Below are 20,899 nucleotides of genomic sequence, written 5' to 3'. Positions count from 1 at the left end.
ACATTTGTTCTATGGATTTGCCTAGAAGTGCTCCTTACCTTACACCAACATCCAGAGATGAGATGTTCCTTCAGTTTTCTTTTGAAGGTGCTCTCTTCCTTTAGGCTCTTTATGCTAAGTGGCAGCCTTTTACAAAATAAGCTTCCTGCATTTGTTGGGTCCCTATATGTCATTTTCAATCATTTGCTGTAGATATGGTAGCCATCTCTAGTTCTTGTGTTGGGCTCATTTAAGTCCCTATTTACAAGTGCTGTGCAATTTACCATTAGCAGAAGTATAGTCTCATACATGTACAAACTTGGCACAGTCACTGTTCTAATTCTTTGAATTTGTTTTTGCTGGATTTTGTAAATCACCTAATTGTTGGACCCTTTACTTCTGAACTGGCTGAATTTGGAAGACTTCAAACTGCCAATGCTTTGTGTTTGACCACTGCCACTAATAATGATAAATATTATTATTAGTATACAGTGTGGGCCCTATTGCAGAGTGGTAACTATTACATAGTCACAATAATTGTGTTGTGCTGTCAGTTGGTTCATTTATTGTTATGAAATGAATACTTCAACAATTTCTGGTCTATTGTGAGAACTACTAACAATTCAGGGAAAGCATTTCCGTGATATATTTAAGGATATGTGATATGTGTGTCTCAATTTTACTGTCATACATGCATGGCACAAAATACGTGTGTAGCTGGAGGACTAGTTGAGGCAGATAATGTTCATACACTCATCTCACAAGTTGTGAACTTCTCCACATTGTGTCACATCTTAATATAAAAAAAAGTCATTATTCTTAACTGGTATAGGATGTTCATTTTAACTAAAGGCATTGAAGTATCTCGAAAGCTACACATTTGAACAAAAAAAGTTATAATTCCAATTTGTTTGTCTCAGAGGGTGACATCCAATCATACCCCATTCGACCTTCTACCCTACTACATGCGCGGGTGATGAGGGTCAACTTTGAAATCTTCAGTAGGAACCCCCATTTTATAGCAGATTGTGATTCTATGACAAAATCTACATACATTTTGTCTGAAACATTTTCTTTGTTTTACCATAGATGGTGCTATAATAAGAGGAATAGAAATGGGTACGCAATTGTAATTAACAACATGCTACTCAATGGCCCTTGATATGCAATGGCATATGGGGTGCCACTTCCATGCTGTGAGGGTAGGAAAGGTTGATATCTTATAATTTCTAATCAGAAGCCCCATTTGCAATATTGCATTCCTCTGACATATCAAACAGGGGTCTATTTAATGACGTGTGTGTAAATAGGCTACATCTATAAAACTTTTTTGAGGACTGTTACAAATTTATTTCAATATACGCTGTCCACTAGGGGTTAAATATCAAATAAAATTACAGCAGTCTTCTAAAATCACAGAAATGACTGAGACGCTACAAACACACTATTAACTTATAATTGCAAGCTACCATGACAAAGAGAACACACAAATTTGCTTGCTTGATTTATTAGTATACATCAATAGTCTAATCCCATTCTACTTAGAACAGCAATGGAAGTTGTTTTAAAAGCTGTTCCTATATGAATGGGTTAACAGGTGAAAGTTCATTATCTACTGCAATATCCAAGTAAATGCAGATTTTTTTTAATAGAATAATGTAGTTTTTAAGGCCAACGATAGCTGATGAAATGGGAATCAGTGTGGATTCACAGCAATGTAGGTGGAGAAATTAGACATTTATCTGTTGCTTTTTTAATAAATAATGTTTCAGTATTTCATCGCAATAAAAACTGCATTAGCAGGTTAGTGAGATGAATCCCATGAGATTTGGTGAAAAAAGCAAATTTCAACATGCCTGCAAGAGAACTGCAAGTGTTGCAAACATAAACATACATGGATTCATACAGTTTTTATAGTTCTTATAATTAGTTTTACAGTAACTATAGATGGATCATATGCTGTTGGTTCATACATTGTGTATTCATAAATGTTAAGTCATTATCTATAATTATTTATAATACTCATTTACAGCAGAAAAGCTTTTACTTTATAAATACATTGGATAACACAAGTAAAGGGCCACTTTTTGAAACCCCATAAATTGTGTCCCATTAGTATGTAGATCTATAAAATTTGGCTCAAAGGTGCCCACAAAAGCACTCCGTCTTCAGGCCACAAGTGGCCCATCTGGACCATCTGACCGCCATGTCATTCACAGACGATGATGCAGTCGTTATGATGGTTTTCTTTGACCGGAGCCGCTACTATTCGGTCGAGTAGCTCCTCAGTTGGCATCATGAGGCTGAGTGCACCCCAAAAAATGGCAACAGCACATGGCGGCCTGGATGGTCACCCATCCAAGTACCGGCCACTCCTGACAGCACTTAACATCAGTGATCTGACGGGAACCGGTGTATCCACTGCGGCAAGGCCATTGCTTAAAGGTGCCTACAACCTTCCACAGTAATGGTGCAAAAGCATTGCTCCCTACAATACCAGTGGGCTTGGTGACACATCAACTGGCAAGGTGTTGACACATGGAAAGAAAAAAAAAAGCCACAGTTCAGAAGTTCATACGAGGTGTAAGGTGGCTCAATAAGTTAACATTAGCACCAGATTTCATCGCAATTCTGCCGTGGATGTGTCACATGATGGGGAGGCCGTCACGCCTACTCTTACCCAAATTTCACCCCTTTTTTTGACATCTCTGTGATAGAGCTCAGAACAGCGACACCCAAAGTTGAAATCATGCTGTTTTTTATGGGTGGCCAAGGAAAACATTTCAGACACACTGCCACTCACAATCGACATGAACAGGCCTCAGGGGATGACATAAAGGTTGCCAGTAAAACCACCGCTTTCCTTCATGTATTGATTCCCACACATTTCACTGTGGAGAATGACAGTTCACAATGCGACGAGAAGCAGAACAACATTCTTGACAAACTTTGTCACTGATGACAACCCCAGACAATTCAACCCTCTAGTAAGGATATTGTTGGTGTGCTATCCCACTAAATGTGAACGCACTCCTTTGGACTGTAGTGAGACTGCACTTTTTGCTCTGTTGTACAGCGTGGTACCATTGGGGACCATTCAAAACCATTCAACAAAATATCAACATGATCCACCGCAGGAAATAGCGCTTATTCTTTTTCAACCATCTGTTTTGCACACCCTCCTGTGGCGTGATTGTGAGAGGGGGGCAGCAAATTGACACATGTGTGAATAAAACTGCAAAGTGTCTCTCTAAGGCTACCCAGTTCAGCAACTCCTTTGGTGCTACTCACCTACCTTTGTTGACAACCTTAAAAATATACATGTACTGAAATGACGCGCAACATACTCCTTAGTGCCTACAGACAGGCAGCTGCCTAGTCACTCCAGACACTCCACCAATTCTGCATGTATGCTAGCAGGGGCTAAACCAGAAGCGTAACTTGCGTGCAGGTATGTAGGACTCCAACACATGTTCAAAAATGGTTCAAATGGCTCTAAGCACTATGAGACTTAACATCTGAGGTCATCAGTCCCCTAGACTTAGAACTACTTAAACCTAACTAACCTAAGGACATCACACACATCCATGACCGAGGCAGGATTCGAACCTGCAACCATAGCAGGCACGTGGTTCCAGACTGAAGCACCTAGAACCGCTTGACCACAGTGGCCAGCCTTACATTTTCTCTCTTTACAGATATAATGGGTGATTATTTCCATGTGTACAATCTCTGCGCATTGATTTATGAGAGCAAACAGAACAAAAAAGGTCTAATGGACTTAAGTCTGGAAATGCGTGGTTTCCATGCTAGGGATCATTCATTAAATCATACTTCATTACAGAGACTGTGGTCCAGTACACCCTGCACCATGGACCCACAGTCACAGTATCCATGGTTTCCTCCTAGATGATAGTACTCTTCCTCCTACATCATGCCCTAGCGCCCTCTGCTGCCACAGTAATTGCTAATGTTGTGTCCGATTCACTTCTCTTGCTGACTCACCTTGTAGTGGATGTGATAGAGTATTGTAGACAATGGTTCCATATTCGAATCCAGGGCTTTCCATTATGGAAAGGGAAATGGTAATGGGCGGCAGGCAGCAGGGTTGTATCAGGAGATCTATCCCTGCCGACAACAACCACAGAATTCAATGTTTGCAACTGTGTTTCGCGATTCATCTGATAGTAGGTCATTTCAGGAAGCAGGAAACCATGAAGGACGTACTCGAAATGTTTGGACACCAGACTTGGAGGAAAATATGATTAACAGTGTGGAAGGCAACCACAGAGTCAGTATTAGGCAGTTGGCCCAACAGTGCAGGTTAAGCCAGACAACTGTCTGGAATTCTCCATCATAATTGTTACTACCCTTATCACTTACAGAGTGTGCAGGTCTTATTAGTGACAGACTTTCCACATGAGGAGCAGTTTTGTCACTGGTTTCTTCACCAGGCAACCACAATTCCGGTATCTCTGTCATCCATTGTATTCACACATGAGGCTATCTTTACACAGAGTGGTATCTGTGGGATAGTATGCAGAACCCCAATGGTATGTTGACAGCGAATCATCAGCATTGGTACAGCTGGAATATGTGGGCCAAGTTAATTGGCGACTATATTTTGGGACGAGTCTTCCTTCCACATCACCTAACAGGCCGGAACTATTGGCTTTTCTTGCAGGTGACTTTGTCTCCCCTGCTGGAAGAAGTGACATTGATAATTCGTAGGGTTATGTGACTGCTACATTGTGGTGCTCCAACCCAATCATCCATTAGTGTCCATATGCATCTCAGTCATGTATTCTGTGGTCAATAGATCAGATGAGGGAGTCCAGTTGCATAGCCTGCTCATTCCCTGGATCCCAACCTGTGCGATTTCTAGTTATGGGCCCATCTCAAAAGTATTGTGTATGCAGATCCCATTCTAGATGTGGAGACACTGGGACAGCATATTGATGCTGCCTTTGGCACTGTTCAGAAGCAGCCTGCCTGATGTGAATGTGTGAGACAAAACATGCTACGGCGCATACAAATATGTTTGAGGCACATGGAAACCCTTATCAATATATACTGTAACTGTGGCTATGTGGTACAGCGCATATTAGACCGCACTCTCTGTAATAATGTATGATTGAATAAATTGTCTCTAGTATGGAAACCATACATTTCTGAACATAAGTTCATTAGATCTTTTTTGTTCTGTATCCTCTCTTCGATCGATCCCAAGAAAGAATAGTCCTGTATTTTAAGGTGCCCAAAAACATTCGGCAGGTGGCATTGAGGGTGTTGCCGAACTGGGTAAGCTTAGAGAGAATCCTTTACGATTTCATCTCCGGCCCCCCTTGCGATCATGTTACAAGAGGATGTGAAACAGTAGGGATGAAAAAGCATAAGCATCCTTTGATGCAGGGCATCACGTTCAAATTTCATAGAATGGTTTTGGACAGTCCCTGGCGATTCCATCTTGTACGCCAGAGCAAAAATAGCGTTTGCACTGCACTCTAAGGGGGTCAGATCAGGTCCAGTGGGGTTGCTAGCCCACCATGTCCTTAGAGTAAGACTGGGTCATCTGGGGAGTGTCACCAATGTCAAAAGTTGTCAAGAACATCGTCCTGCTTCTCATCGCACTGAGAACTTTTGTTTTAGACTGCGAAATGTGTGGGAATAAATACCCAAAGGAGAAGGACTGTTCCGTTGACGCACTTTATGCCACCCTGTGAGGTCTTTCCGTTTCGATAGTGAGCGGCGCTGTGTCTGAATGTTTTTTCTCGGTCACCCATAAAAGACCGCTTGATTTCAACACTGCCTCCATCGTAGAGGCATCGAAAGAAGGGGTGAAATATGGGTAAGAGTAGGTGTGACAACCTTCCCACTGTGCGACAATCCACGGTGGTGTTGGGCATCACCTGGTGAAATTTGGCGCCAATGTGGCATCATTAACCTACCTCACAGCTATCATGAACTTCTGAGCTCTAGCTCTTTTTCGCATGTGCGGGCACCATGCTGTTTGAAGTATCACTGAGTCAGATGGGGACGTCACAGGGAGCCACGTTTTTGCATTGTTGTAGAGGAAAGTTGCAGGCGTCTTTGAGCCAAATTTCAAAGTTCAAGTCATGATGGGGGACAATTACGAGCTTTGGAAGAACCGGCCCTTTATCTCAGTTGTACAATGTTTGTTTTTAGTCTTTGGCTAAAAGTATGAAGTTCATTTACAACTTCATTTTTCCGTGGTAGCCTGTTGTACATTTTTAGACCGTTATATAGCATACTATTCTGTGTTTTGACTTGTTTAGGCATAAGTAATGACTGGATCTTGTTTCGGTATACTGGTGAATATTCTTTTATTATGTACCTTACAGTCTGGAAGATGTATTCGCATGGGAGTGCCAGAATTTCCAACTTTTTGAATAAATCAGTACTGGGGTCCTTATTTTTAATGTTTGTTACTTACAACTCTTTTGTATGCCTTGAAGACAGTCTGTATGTTGCCAGTACTTTTTCCCCAAAATATATCATAACTGTGGATTAAGTGCACCTTTCGAAAACAGGACACTTTGTGGCATGAAATATTGCACACCGGTGGAGGTATTCGCAGCGCATAACATGCTTTGGATAATCTCTTGCCAAAGTCTTTACATGTTCTGTCCATTTCAGCTGCCAGTCTGCAGTCAACCCCAAGAATTTGGTTTGCATTACACGTTCTAATAAATCATCATTAAGTTTTGATCGAGCATCATTCTGTCTTTTATTCAACTGGAAGTATATAGCCTACAATTAGTTTCCTTGCCATTAAATGTTACTTTATTTTTCAATGACCGGTTGTAGACATCTTTGAGGATTGAATTAGCCTTTTCTGTCAAGTGTGTTGGAGTTTTACCTGTGATCACAGTGCTGCTGTCATAAGCAAACAGTATTCTTTCTCCACGTCTGACACTCTGCACGAAATTATTAATATACACTGGTGTCCGAAATTAACGCAACAAACCGCTGTTTCCCCGTCCTGTGTCTATCACGATACAGTCATACAAACTGTCAACAGATGTCCCTAGGATCTTCTGCAAGGAAGATGGTATTCAACGGACAACCATGCCAACAATGACGTCAGGGCACCTGTCAAACTGAGTAGTGTTTGCTACAATCGCTGTGTGCACTGTCACAGACGGTGCAGTGTGCACAGAGAGCCGTAGGAAGAATGGAAGCAGGACAGTTGCAAACTGATGTGGCCCGATGGCTAAATGTGAATCGTTCTGTTGTTTCTCGGATGTTGCGACAGATTATAGAGATCGAAACTGTGTCCCAAAGACCAGGGCAGAACCGACCACGTGTGACATCAAAAAGAGAGGACCGTTATTTGGCTGTACGGGCACTACATACGGTCTTAGTATTGGACTGCAACTGGCATCTGATCTCGCAGCACCCATTGGACGTGTTGGTCTAATGCGCTGCAGTTGTGGACTGTGCGGCTGGTCCCGGTGGAGGTTCGAGTTCTACCACGGGTATGGGTGTGTTTGTTTGTCCTTAGGATAATTTAGGTTAAGTAGTGTGTAAGTTGTACCGAGGCAAATGGTGTACAGGAGGCTTTGGCAGAGACCTGCTGTATTGTTTACCTCCAACGCTTCTTCACAGGCGGGAATGTCTACAGTGGAGTCATCAACATGCTACCTGGACGGTCAAAAAGAGGGCCAATGTTCTCTTTACAGATGAGTGGCGATTTGGTATGGAGAGTGATTCTCGATGGATTCGTATCTGGAAGGCACGTGGAGCACGAGTTTGGGACCCAAAGATTATGGAGGGAGACCAATATCGACAGGGATCCCTAATGGTGTGGGCAGGGATTACGTTAACCACTCTAACGCTTCTTTATGAAATTGTGCGGGTGAATCGGCAAGGTTCACCTGCTGTGAGGTATCGTGGTGAGACCTTGAGACTGCATGTATGGTTGTTCGAGGTGCTGTGGGCTCAGACTTCGTATTCAAGGACTACAATGCTCGACCTCATGGAGCATGGGTGGTTGATGTTTTCTTGGAAACGGAAGATATTCGACGCCTGGCGTGGCCTTCTCGCTCTCCTGATTTGAATTCCGTAGGGCATGTCTGGGATGCACTAGGGAGATGGGCTGCATCACATCAGCATCCACCAATCAATTTTCAAGACATGTGAGCAGCTCTGCAAGAAGAACGGGCCTTGTTGCCTCAAAACGAGATTGTGACATCATTCACAGCATGCCCCGTCGTTCTCAGGCCTGTACTCCCACCAGAGGTGGCCACACCTCATACTAGCTGACCTTTGTGGCCGAGTGGTTCTAGGTGCTTCAGTCTGGAACCGCGCGACCGCTGCGGTCACAGGTTCGAATCCTTCCTCGGGCATGGATGTGTGTGATGTCCTTAGGTGAATTAGGTTTAAGTAGATCTAAGTTCTAGGGGACTGATGGCCTCAGATGTTAAGTCCCATAGTGCTCAGAGCCATTTGAACTATTTGAACATCCCATACTGAGCACATAATCAGTTGTCGGAATGTGTCCACAAACCCGTTAGGTTGGAAAATACGAAGAACGTTTTTATCTACCGTTATGCTTGTTGCAGTTATGTTCTGTATTGTACACATTGTTCCTACTTTACTATCACTTGTTTACAGTGTTATGTGGCAAAATAATTGCAACATTGCAAAATGTCCGTTTGTTGTTTTAATTTTGGACACCAGTGTAAATACGAATAAGGATTGAGACTAATACACTCCCCTGTGGAAGGCTATATTAATATATTGTGGGTCTGATAAGTGTTTTACCAGAAACTCTTATACAGTATGTCAGGTCTCAACATGTTGCAGCCGGCTTTGTAGATATGACTTAAACCACTTCTTAGCCATGTCACGAGTAAAATACCGTCAGTCTTTTCTGCAGTTTATGTGCATGGTATTTCAGTCCCAAACTACGTGGAATTCCCACGAGAATATGAGGTGGGGCCTCCCACACGTCTGTCTCCACCATACTACCAATTCAACAAAACGTCGCCCACGCATCGGCTCTCTCAGCCAGCCACACCTACCTCCCTCTCCCCCCTCCCACCCCCCCCCCCCCCTTCCCACACACATGAACACTAAAGTGCGCGTCATTTATGTTGGCGGCCGAGTTTAGGTTCGTTCTGCGCATCTGACATCACAAAACACAGTCAGCCAATGAGCAGAGAACGACGTTGCCAGATCTCGACTGCAGAGCAGAGCACGGACGAGTGTCTTCAGTTTTAGAAACGTTCAGTCATAAATAAAGTAATAGAACAAAAGCAATGTCTTGATAGCAGACTTTCTTTTATAGAAAGTTTGGAAAAAGCATTCTTTATACCAATTGCTTCATATTCTAGTAATTAATTAAACCAAACAAGCAATAAGACTCCTAATTCAGGCGATAGCAAGGAAAGGTGTTTGTATCAATCTCACGAACCGCTTTTTCACAATAAAGAACAGCGGTAATTGTTTATTTCCCATTGTACTTCGACGAAGTGTGAGTAATTCATAATCATATCAACAGTGTTTGTCAGTATTTTGCGTGACCTGTTAGAGTGCTCATGGAGTCTCCTTTCTTGAAGAGGTGCGTTAGTGTAACAGTTAAGGCGTTGGGTTAATAAGCGAAAGGTGAAGAGTTGAAACTTCGTGCGGTGCTTAATATTTTCTTTTATTTAAAAATGATATCGAAGTGTCTTATTTCACGGATTTTATTCGTTTGAATGCAATTTTTTGAAATTTCTAGTGCTTTGTCTCTTCATTGACCCTTTCGCTGCTACAGAGACGTGCTCCCCGCATTCCGCGCTGTGCGCGATTTTGTCATCACTGCACTGCTCGCCTGTGCAGACACATGGTGTTCCCACTGCTTTGACACACTTATCATTCGATTTCACAAAAACTATTTGGCCCAAAAATTAGATTTTTACACATCGTCTTGACTGATACCTTCCCCCCATAAATGACTTAATTTTGTTTCGATGTTCAACTCAGTTATTGTGCAGCATTAAATGTAGTAAACCATTGCACGAAATTTTGAAGAGTTTGCAGAGGTAAAAGTCCATAGCGTATACTTTCCGTATGGTCGATTTTAGTTGCCACAATGTTGAGAATGAAATGTGGACAAGATACCTAAATTTCATATAAAATTTACTGTATAACAATATCTCATTTAATTTAAGTACCACATAGGTATCGTATGTAATATTGAGAAATATTCAAGCTTTCGCGACTGTAATAAAAGTTTTATTTACACCGGGCGCGTTTGGCTTTATTTTAAAGCGCTTCGATCAATGAAAGGTATGGCACATACACAATGGTACTCACGTTCTCTTTATTGTTTTTGTTCCACAGTCGCAGTTTTACCAATGGTATTGAAATATATTCCTCTTCTGCAACTGTAATAAGTGACTTATTTAGACCAGACGCGTTTCTCTCTTTTGAAGCATCTTCAGTGGACAGTATTTTGTCTCCTCCATTGCCAAGTCACCTTTCGTAGTTTTGTGCTGCGGTAACACAATATTCAACGTTTGTGTCGGCTGATCAGTGTTTTAGCAAATAAACACTGTTTGTGTGTGCCACACATAAAAATTATATTTGACATAGCTCAGAGTACTTCACTGATAGACGGTATATTCAAGTCCTAATGTTTTTGTAAGTCCACAGTTTTGTTTAATGTATTTTGTCTACTTCCTTTTGATTGATTGAAGTGCTTTAAAATAAACCAAACGTGCCCGGTGTAAATAAAACTTTTGTTACAGTCGCGAAAGACGGAATATTTTTCAATATTACATACGACACCTATGTGGTACTTAAATTAAATGAGATATTGTTATACAGTAAATTTTATGTGAAATTTAGGTATCTTGTCCACATTTCATTCTCAACATTGTGGCAACTAAAATCGACCATACGGAAAATATACTCTATGCACTTTTACCTCTGCAAACTCTTCAAAATTTCGTGCAATGGTTTACTATATTTAATGCTGCATAATAACTGAGTTGAACATCGAAACAAAATTAAGTCATTTATGGGGGGGGGGGGGGGGAGGTATCAGTCAAGAAGATGTGTAAAAATCTAATTTTTGGGCCAAATAGTTTTTGTGGAATCTAATGATAAGAGTGTCAAAGCAGTCGGAACACCATGTGTCAGCACAGGCGAGCAGTGCAGTGACAAAATCGCGCACAGCGCGGAATGCGGGGAGCACGTCTCTGTAGCAGCGAAAGGGTTAATGCGGCCGTGGTGGCTTGACTTCATGAACTGTGCGCTCCCCCCTAAACGTAAGCTTGCGAACTATGCTATACTATGGCGCGTCTGGGCGGGCATGCGCGAGCCGCCAAGATAAAAGAATTGAACTATAACACTCCACTACAGTATTACCCTGGACACGATCCTCCAAATCGAGTAAGAAGAGAAAATAAGAAACACTTAGTCTATTTTGTTGTTAATACTTCAGTAAGTCAAAATGTAATCTTAACAATATCTTCCTCTGATTTATTAGCACACGAAACAGCTATCCTTCACTACATCGTTACAAATAACAAATACTACTCACTACCCAAGGGACATGGAAGTTAAAATCAATACCAAAATGTTTCCTATGAGTATCTGTGTTTAACTTTACTGAGATAAATTAATTGATTGAAACACAAAATAATGTCACAAAATGAGAAATAATTCCTAATACAGTATTTCAAGACAAAACAGGAACAAAAAGATGACGTCAAGGAAGTCAGCCTATGTACGAGGTCTGTTCAAAAAATTTCGGAACATTCGTAATTTCGCACCAATGGTGAGTTGCAACGAAATGCGGTTTGCATCCCTGCACACGCCTGTGTTTAATGTGTACCTGCGGGAAGTTTCATTGTTGTATGTCTGTTACGTACTGTTCAGTGCTGTGTTGAGTAGAACGTTGTGTCGCGCACTTTGCGAATTTCGAGACGGTAGAGTTCGAGGAGCAACGCACTTGCATTAAATTTTGCCTAAAACACAAGAAAACCTTAACAGAGATCACCAAATGCCGGAAGCCTACGGTGATGAGTACTTAAGCCGTACTCAGCGTTACGAATGGTTCACACGGTTAGAAATGGGTGGACGGAAGTTAAAGATGACCCTCGTTCAGCTCTCCCGTCGACATCTACCGACGACGATCATGTCAGGAAATCAGCGAAACTGTGCGTGCCAATAGAAGCCACACTGTCCGACAGATTGCAGAAGAATGTAACATTTTAGTTGGATCATGTTACGAAATATTCACACAGCATCTTGGAAAGCATCGTGTTGCCACCAAGTTCGTCCCACGGCTTATGAGTCAACACCAGAAGGAAATTCACCTTACAATCTGTGAAAAGCTTTTGGATAGCGCAAATGAGAACGAGATGTTCGTTTAGAGAATCATAACTGGTGATGAGACGTAGGTCTACGGTTATGATGTTGAGACCAAGGTTCAATTTTCACAGTAGGTCGGGAAAGGTTCTCCAAGGCCAGAAAAAGATCATCAGGTCAAACGCCAAAGCCATGCTGATAGTTTTCTTTGGCTTTGAAGGATTAGTTCATCATGAATTGGTGCAACAGGGACAAATTGTTAATCGGTGGCACTGTCGGGACGTGTTACGACGCCTACGAGAAAATGTGACAAGAAGCGGCCTGAAATGTGGCGAGGTAATTGATGGCTCTTGCATTACCATAACGCACCCGCACATTCACCTCTGTTGGTGTGTGACTATTACACGAAGAACGAAATAACTGTGCTGCCTCATTCACCGTACTTTCTACACCTGGTAAACGGTGCTTCACCCGATCCAGCAAGAGGCGTACCAAGACTGCTTTCGGAAGTGGAAACGGCTTTGGGAGCGGTACATCGACTGTGGAGGAGAGTATTCCGAAGGAAACCATGCACAATAAGTAAAAGGTAAGCGTTGAAAAATTTTGTAGACAAAGTTGTGGAATTTTTTGAACAGACCTCACAAGTATGAAAGTAGACGTAGGCTACAAATGTGAACTGCAAACGAAACTTAGGTACTTATTGACCTAAATTCAGGTCTCACTTATATGAGATTTTCCTCTTTCTTATACATCCAAAACGGTATATTCTTTTAGAAAGAATGAGCATTTTGTTTCCATTCATTGTCTAGAACAGTGGTTCCCAACAGGTGGTCCGCGGACCCCCAGGGGTCTGCGAGCTATGCCAGAAGGGTCTGCAAGATGCTATTAGAATAAAAAATATATTGTACAGAGTTCCAGGGAGAGCATAAGGGAACAATTGACAGGAATGGGGGAAAGAAATACTCCTTTATTGAGTTTTGCTATTTGGGGAGCAAAATAACTGATGATGGTCGAAGTAGAGAGGATATAAAATGTAGAATGGCAATGGCAAGGAAGGCGTTTCTGACGAAGAGAAATTTGTTAACATCGAGTATAGATTTAAATGTCAGGAAGTCGTTTCTGAAAGTATTTGTATGGAGTGTAGCCATGTATGGAAGTGAAACGTGGACGATAAATAGTTTAGACAAGAAGAGAATAGAAGCTTTCGAAATGTGGTGCTACAGAAGAATGCTGAAGATTAGATGGGTAGATCACAGAACTAATGAGGAGGTATTGAATAGAATTGGGGAGAAGAGGAGCTTGTGGCACAACTTGACTAGAAGAAGGGATCGGTTGGTAGGACATGTTCTGAGACATCGAGGGATCACCAATTTAGTGTTGGAGGGCAGCGTGGAGAGTAAAAATTGTAGAGGGAGACCAAGAGATGAATACACTAAGCAGATTCAGAAGGATGTAGGTTGCAGTAAGTACTGGGAGATGAAGAAGCTTGCACAGGATAGAGTAGCATGGAGAGCTGCATCAAACCAGTCTCAGGACTGATGACCACAACAACAACAACAACAACAATGACACATCTTCCCCAGAGTAATAGACGATGTTGTACGCGGCCTCCTACGACTCCACAGTCTCTCCTGCGAATAACACAACGGTTCATCGGACGAAATTCCTCAAACAAAATTACAGAATGTATTGATGAATTACAGGCTCAAATCCAAATTCGGTACAATAAGGCATATACACCTCATGTTTACGGCCTAAAATTTTTTCAATCGATGTTGACTTGCCTATATTTGTGTCACCAAACAAATACAATTGTGGTTTCCTCACCTTTGAAGACTGAAAGGACGCATTGCACCAGACTATAACTTCCTTAGCCCAACAGGAACACAACAAATCACAATGCGATAGCTCGCGACGTTTCATTCCGATTCTGCTGAAAAGCTTCCCAATACTTCTCAATCAACTTTGCACGGGAACAATGACTAACCAAAAACGGATCGGTATAAACTGCTTGACTCTTCGGAGAATGTATGTTCTCGAAGCTTCAACAAAAGCCCGTACCGAGCTACTGAGCGTCTCTCCTGCAGAGTCTTCCACTGGAGTTTATCTATTATCTCCGTAACGCTTTCGCGATTACTAAATGATCCTGTAACGAAGCGCGCTGCTCTCCGTTGGATCTTCTCTATCTCTTCTAAAAACCCTATCTGATACGGATCCCACACTGCTGAGCAGTATTCAAGCAGTGGGCGAACAAGCGTACTGTAACCTACTTCCTTTGTTTTCGGATTGCATTTCCTTAGGATTCTTCCAATGAATCTCAGTCTGGCATCTGCTTTACCAACGATCAACTTTATATGATCATTCCATTTTAAATCATTCCTAATGCCTACTCCCAGATAATTTATGGAATTAACTACTTCGAGTTGCTGACCTGCTATATTGTAGCTAAATGATAAGGGATCTATCTTTCTATGTATTCGCAGCACATTACACTTGTCTACACTGAGATTCAATTGCCATTCCCTGCACCATGCGACAATTCGCTGCAGATCCTCCTGCGTTTCAGTACAATTTTCCAATGTTACAACCTCTCGATATACCACAGCATCATCCGCAAAAAGCCTCAGTTAACTTCCGATGTCATCCACAAGGTAATTTATGTATATTGTGAATAGCAACGGTCCTACGACACTCCCCTGCGGCACACCTGAAATCACTCTTACTTCGGAAGAGTTCTCTCCATTGAGAATGACATGCTGCGTTCTGTTATCTAGGAACTCTTCAATCCAATCACACAATTGGTCTGATAGTCCATATGCTCTTACTTTGTTCATTAAACGACTGTGGGGAACTGTATCGAACGCCTTCCGCAAGTCAAGAAACACGGCATCTACCTGTGAACCCGTGTCTATGGCCCTCTGAGTCTCGTGGACGAATAGCGCGAGTTGGGTTTCACACGACCGTCTGTTTCGAAACCCATGCTGATTCCTACAGAGTAGATATCTAGTCTCCAGAAAAGTCATTATACTCGAACATAATACGTGTTCCAGTCATATTGTTCTTCTGTATGGGGGGACCCTTACCAGTTGGGTCTGATTCATGAGATTGAGAAGGTCCAAAGAAGAGCGGCAAGATTCGTGACTGGTACATTTAGCCATCTCGAGAGCGTTACAAATCTCATCGAAAGTTTGAAGTGGGACACACTTGCATTTGACGGCACGCTAAGTGGAGGAGCTGCTCACTAAATTCCGAAATCAGATCTTCGCCGAGGATGTAGAGCATATATTGTTCCCACCAACTTTCAAATCGCGCAATGATCACCATTCAAAGATAAGGGAAATTAGAGCTCGTACTGAGGCGTTCAGACAGTCGTTTTTCCCTCGCGCTATCCGCGAGTGGAACGGAGGAGGGGAAATATGACTTTGGCGCGAATTGTGCCCTCCGCCACACACCGCTTGGTGGCTAGCGGAGTACATGTGTAGATATGTAGATGTAGAGGTCGTCTGCTACCATAGCGGCAGATGTCGCCGTACTGCCCTAACGGATACGTTCGTCGTACGTCCCACATAGATTTCTGCGATTGTTTCAAGCAGTGTTGCTTGTCTGCTAGCACTAATAACACCACGCAAACGCCGCTGCTCTCGACCGTTAAGTGAATGCCGTCGGCCACTGCGTTGTTTGTGGTGAGAGATAACGCCTGAAATTTGATGTTCTCGGCACCCTGTTGACATTGTGGATCTCGGAATATTGAATTCCCTGGCGATTTCCGAAATGGAATGTCCCACGCGTCTTGCTCCAACTACCATTCCGCGTTCAAAGTCTGTTAATTCGCGTCATGCGGCCATAATCATGTCGGAAATCCTTTCACATGAATCACATGAGTACAAATGGCAGCTCCACGAACGCACTGTCATGTTATAGTTTGTGTTCGCGATACTATCTTTGTCTGTACATATGCGTATCGTTATCCCATGTCTTTTGTCACATCTGTGCAACATGAACAGCGAGTGTCCCAACTTATTTCCCCCAGGCCACACGCAAAGTTGCTTCTACGTCTGTCGATGATTCTCCATTCAAGACAGTTTGCTGCGTCATCCCTGCCAAAAAATCCTCAATCCAGCCACAAATTTCAGTCGACACCCCATATAATCATACTTTCGATAATAAGGGCATGTGAGTCAAATGCTTTTCCAAAGTCATCTACGTGACTGCCTTGATCCACTGCTTTCAGGACATCATTTGAGAAAAGTGCGTGTTCGGTTTCGCAAGGTGTATGTTTTCGGAATCTGTGCTGGTTGGCATACGATGACATTTTGTTCAAGTGATATCGTTACATTTTAGCTCGGAATATATTCTAAGGTTCTACGACTAATCGATGGGAAAGCTATTGCACAGTAATTTTGTGGACCATTTCTGTTACTAACATTGTAGATGGGCGAGACCTGGGCTTTCTTCCAACTATTGGGCACTGTTTTTTGTTCTGGGGATCTACGCTAGATTATAGTTAAAAGAGGAGCTAACTCAGCCGCAAATTCAGTACAGAATCTGACAGGGGTTCCATCAAGCCCTAGAGCTTTGTTCAGTTTTAACGATCTCAGCTGTTTCTTAACGCCACTGACACTGACACTTATTTTTAGCGATACGAATATTAAATTGGAGCAGTTCTCCTGGATTTTCGGTTGTAGACGAACATTTGAAAACGGAGTTCAGCATTTCTAATTTTGCTTTGCTACAATCTGAGTTCCTGTCTGGACCATGACTGAGTGGATACTAACTTCATAATATTTCACTGCTGAGCACAGTACCACTATTTCGACCAATTGCAGTGCTGTTAATTACTGTCTGTATTTGTCTCCTGGCCCGAGAGATTTGGGAACATTTGGGATCGCCGGCCGGTGGGGTCGGACGGTTCTAGGCGCTTCAGTCTGGAACCGCGCGACCGCTACGTTCGCAGGTTCGAATCCGTAGGTTAGTTAGGTTTAAGTATTTCTAAGTTCTACGGGACTGATGACCTCAGATGTTAAGTCCTATAGTGCGCAGAGCCATTTGAACCATTTTTGAACATGTGCCACAGAAAACACAAGAACGAGAGGTGTCACGGCTTCCACATGCATGCATATATGTCCGAAGAAACATTGCATCGTAATTCTAAACAACACACACACTGCAATATCGTATTTATTCGTCGACACTGGACAAGCGAGTTTCAGTTAAATGGTTCAAATGGCTCTGAGCACTATGGGACGTAGCATCTGAGGTCATCAGTCCCCTAGAACTTAGAACTACTTAAACCTAACTAACCTAAGGACATCACACACATCCATGCCCGAGGCAGGATTCGAACCTGTGACCGTAGCAGTCGGGGGGTTCCGGACTGAAGCGCCAAGAACCGCACGGCCACCGCGGCCGACGATTTTCAGTTAAAATGCCTCCCCTGTACAGTAGTATATTCGTACATAATGGATGTACTAGTGCAGGTTGTAGATACACGGTTGACGACGTATGGCCCTGAAGTGTGCTCGGATAGGCTAATGGTAAAGCGACGGCTCGCGATAAGCGAGAAATCCGGGTTCGAGACCCACTCAGGCACACATTTTCATTGTCGCCATTCCATTATAAGTTGATGGTTACCCATATTCGCAACTGCAAATACATTTCATGCCTTCACTACAGGTACCCCTACGACGCTGCAGCCTGTATTCTGTACCAGCCTGTCGCAGTTTCCAGAGATCGGCCATGTCCCCTTATGTCCGCACAAATCAAACACTATCCCTATGCATTTCTGACAGAACTTTATGAGGAGGCGACCACGCTCGTAACTTCGAAGTGTGTTGATAATAGCTGTCGCGAGCGACCATGGGAAGATAAGCTGGCGGAACAGCTGGTGCCTTTGGCTGACTTGTAAAGCTAATGATGTAACATGTTTTCGTTTTGATCGCGGGGATGTAAATAGTCTATTTAACTTAGCAGCAGCCTCGACATTATTGGTGCTAGAATCCAAGTTTCGGAGAGATATTGTGCAGTCCCTCTGCAAACAAGCTAATATGCAGTAATAATTTATACCGAATTAATTCTCCCCTTCTGTCACATGTTGGCGTTCTGTCATTGATGTATAAAGGAGATTTGTACTATTTATACTGAAATATAGTGAATAAAGGCTGCAGCGTTTTAGAGGCACCTGTTGCAGAAGAAAAGTAATGAATTTGTCCGAAACACGGAAACTTAGTTGGAGTGACGGACGATACGAATTAGTTCGTGTAAAATGTGTAACTTGATACTGGTGACAAACTTGTACAAATTATTCGTTTTGTGTAGACAGCCCTTATTTATCGTTTTTGCCGCATACAGGCCTTTCTATTATCGATATATAAATCACTTGGACACTTTTTATGATGACTGTTACTACGACTTCACCTTAACAAGGAATCTTCGTTGTGGAGATAATTATACGGAATGCCCTCATTGTATGGGCGGTTCCGCGAAAACAAATTCAATAACAGTGCAGTGGGAACGTGAGGTTTCGCAAGTATTGCAGGTTGGTTGGTTTGGGGAAGGAGACCAGACAGCGTGGTCATCTGTCTCATCGGATTAGGGAAGGATGGGGAAGGAAGTCGGCCGTGCCCGTTCAGAGGAACCATCCCGGCATTTGCCTGGAGTGATTTAGGGAAATCACGGAAAACCTAAATCAGGACGGCCGGACGCGGGATTGAACCGACGTCCTCCCGAATGCGAGTCCAGTGTCTAACCACTGCGTCACCTCGCTCGGTGAATACAGGGTAATATCCAAGACTCACCTGGATCTCGGTCTACGCTACAAATAATCACATTCAAGCCATAAAAAACGAGTCCTGGTGTCTTGCAGATGACGGTAACAACGATACACTAACCTCTCTCTCTCAGAAACAAAAGCATACACCGTTGTATAATCAAGTAATTACTATCGAAGTGCATAAGGGCAGGCAGCCAAATGAGTGTTCGCACTACAGCTGTGGAACTGGGGACGCTGCAAAACTGCACTACAAAATTGCGAATTAAATCAGTTAAAGCAAAAGAACAAAACAGACCCGGCGGCTTTTATACGATGGCAACTGCGATAAACTCCAGTCTTTCACAAAAACAAAAGTTTAAGCTGCTACACAAGCAATGAGAGTGAGTCAGTCGCATTGCGCACTCGCAGAAAGTCATAAGTGACACACATCTGTAGTACCAGTCTGCTTATTGTTTGTCACTTTTTATACTGTAGACTGAAACAAATACATAAAACTTTCTACGATTTTAACAAAAACACTAGTCCATATATGATTATTACATATACGTAGAAGAAACAGCAATCCGCATCTGTCATCTTACCTTTTCCAGTTCTTTTTCGATCTCCGAAGCACGATTCGCGAGTGGTCCCCTAACCGCATACTGCATCTCTTTTATGCACGGGTTGAGTGTTTCCAACGTCACACTCTTCGTTCGCTTGCTGGGACGATGCCCGCTCGAACTGCTGACCGTTACCACAGTGCGAGATAAATAAGGGGAAATTCGTACGGTGTCCATAAACAGTGTGGCAGCAACGTTCACACGTTCATTTATCGGCATGGCGTTGCGCCCATTAAGGATCCGCACAGAGTGAAAAACACTGCTTCCTGCCATGGCTGCACTTGAAATTTAAATGTGTGCTCGCTAATTCGAAATTACCGAGATTAAGAGTAAAGAATCTAGCTGAACAGTGAATTGCAGACCGTGCCGTGCTCTACACCAAGTTATATAAGGCTTTAGATAAGAGCCATAGTACATCCACGTTTACTGGTAACTGTCCGATCAGCTTAGTACAGAATTCATAGAAGCACGCACAATGATAGAGAAACAACGCAGCAACAGCTCAACGGGTAAACGAACGCGACACGTCCACTACTCTAAAGCCCGTTTGAAGAACGAATCCCCTACGACTAGCTGTGCGTTCGCCGACTGTGCGAATGCTTATAGGTCGGAGGGTCGTTGATAAAGCGATACTCTATCGTTCCGCGGAACAGATGAATGCGCACACTGACCTCGCCTTCATACTTGCCAACCAGCTGGCCTGCGGTTTTTGGCTGCTGTTCATGTTGCGCCCTCCTAGATAGCAACATGAGCGATACAATACTAGAGAGCCTGTATACAGAGAGAGTGCCCATAGGTGAAGTTGCCCGTGATTGGTTGATTTGCTTTGGCAGAAAAATGACGCCAGACGTCTCTCGCGCTTCCTATGTTCGCCGTGCTTTTGAGTTGAATTGAAGTTCAGAGGACTTTTGGAAACGATTAAAAGGTATTTGAATTATTGAGAGACGTGTTATGCGTTGTGCATGCATGTTCGATTTAGTTGCATTTCGTTTTTAGTACGTAATTAGCGTTTGCGATCTTAAAAACGAGTTGAAATAATGAAGCGTTTTGTGATGAAGTCGGTAGGCCTACATGTTTGAAGTAAACACGTTAGTAATTGTACAGTATTGTTTTTGACATCTGTAATTCGTTCTGCAGACGTTCGTAAACATGCCAGGTTGTGCTGCATTTGGTTTTCCAATAGAAGCGAAGGTGGATTTCACATGTTAGCAGACGTTCGTAAACATGC

The 20,899-nt window shown here is 42.9% G+C and overlaps 1 protein-coding gene across 4 annotated transcripts in view; it reads right to left on the bottom strand.

Annotated features, from left to right (window-relative positions):
• Positions 1–20,258, bottom strand: part of LOC124787939 (alanine aminotransferase 1-like) — a 56,169-nt gene extending 35,911 nt beyond the window's left edge. For all 4 annotated transcript variants that reach the window (XM_047254933.1, XM_047254935.1, XM_047254934.1 and 1 more), the window contains exon 1: positions 19,654–20,258. In XM_047254933.1, the coding sequence (XP_047110889.1) occupies positions 19,654–19,944 (291 nt within the window). In that variant the 5' untranslated portion in view covers positions 19,945–20,258. The remainder of the gene's footprint in view (positions 1–19,653) is intronic.
• Between the last annotated feature and the right edge of the window lie 641 nt (positions 20,259–20,899).

This window comes from Schistocerca piceifrons, chromosome 3 (genome assembly GCF_021461385.2).
Source record: "Schistocerca piceifrons isolate TAMUIC-IGC-003096 chromosome 3, iqSchPice1.1, whole genome shotgun sequence".
NCBI classification, from domain to species: domain Eukaryota; kingdom Metazoa; phylum Arthropoda; class Insecta; order Orthoptera; family Acrididae; genus Schistocerca; species Schistocerca piceifrons.
This window is presented reverse-complemented; position numbering and strand designations above follow the sequence as displayed.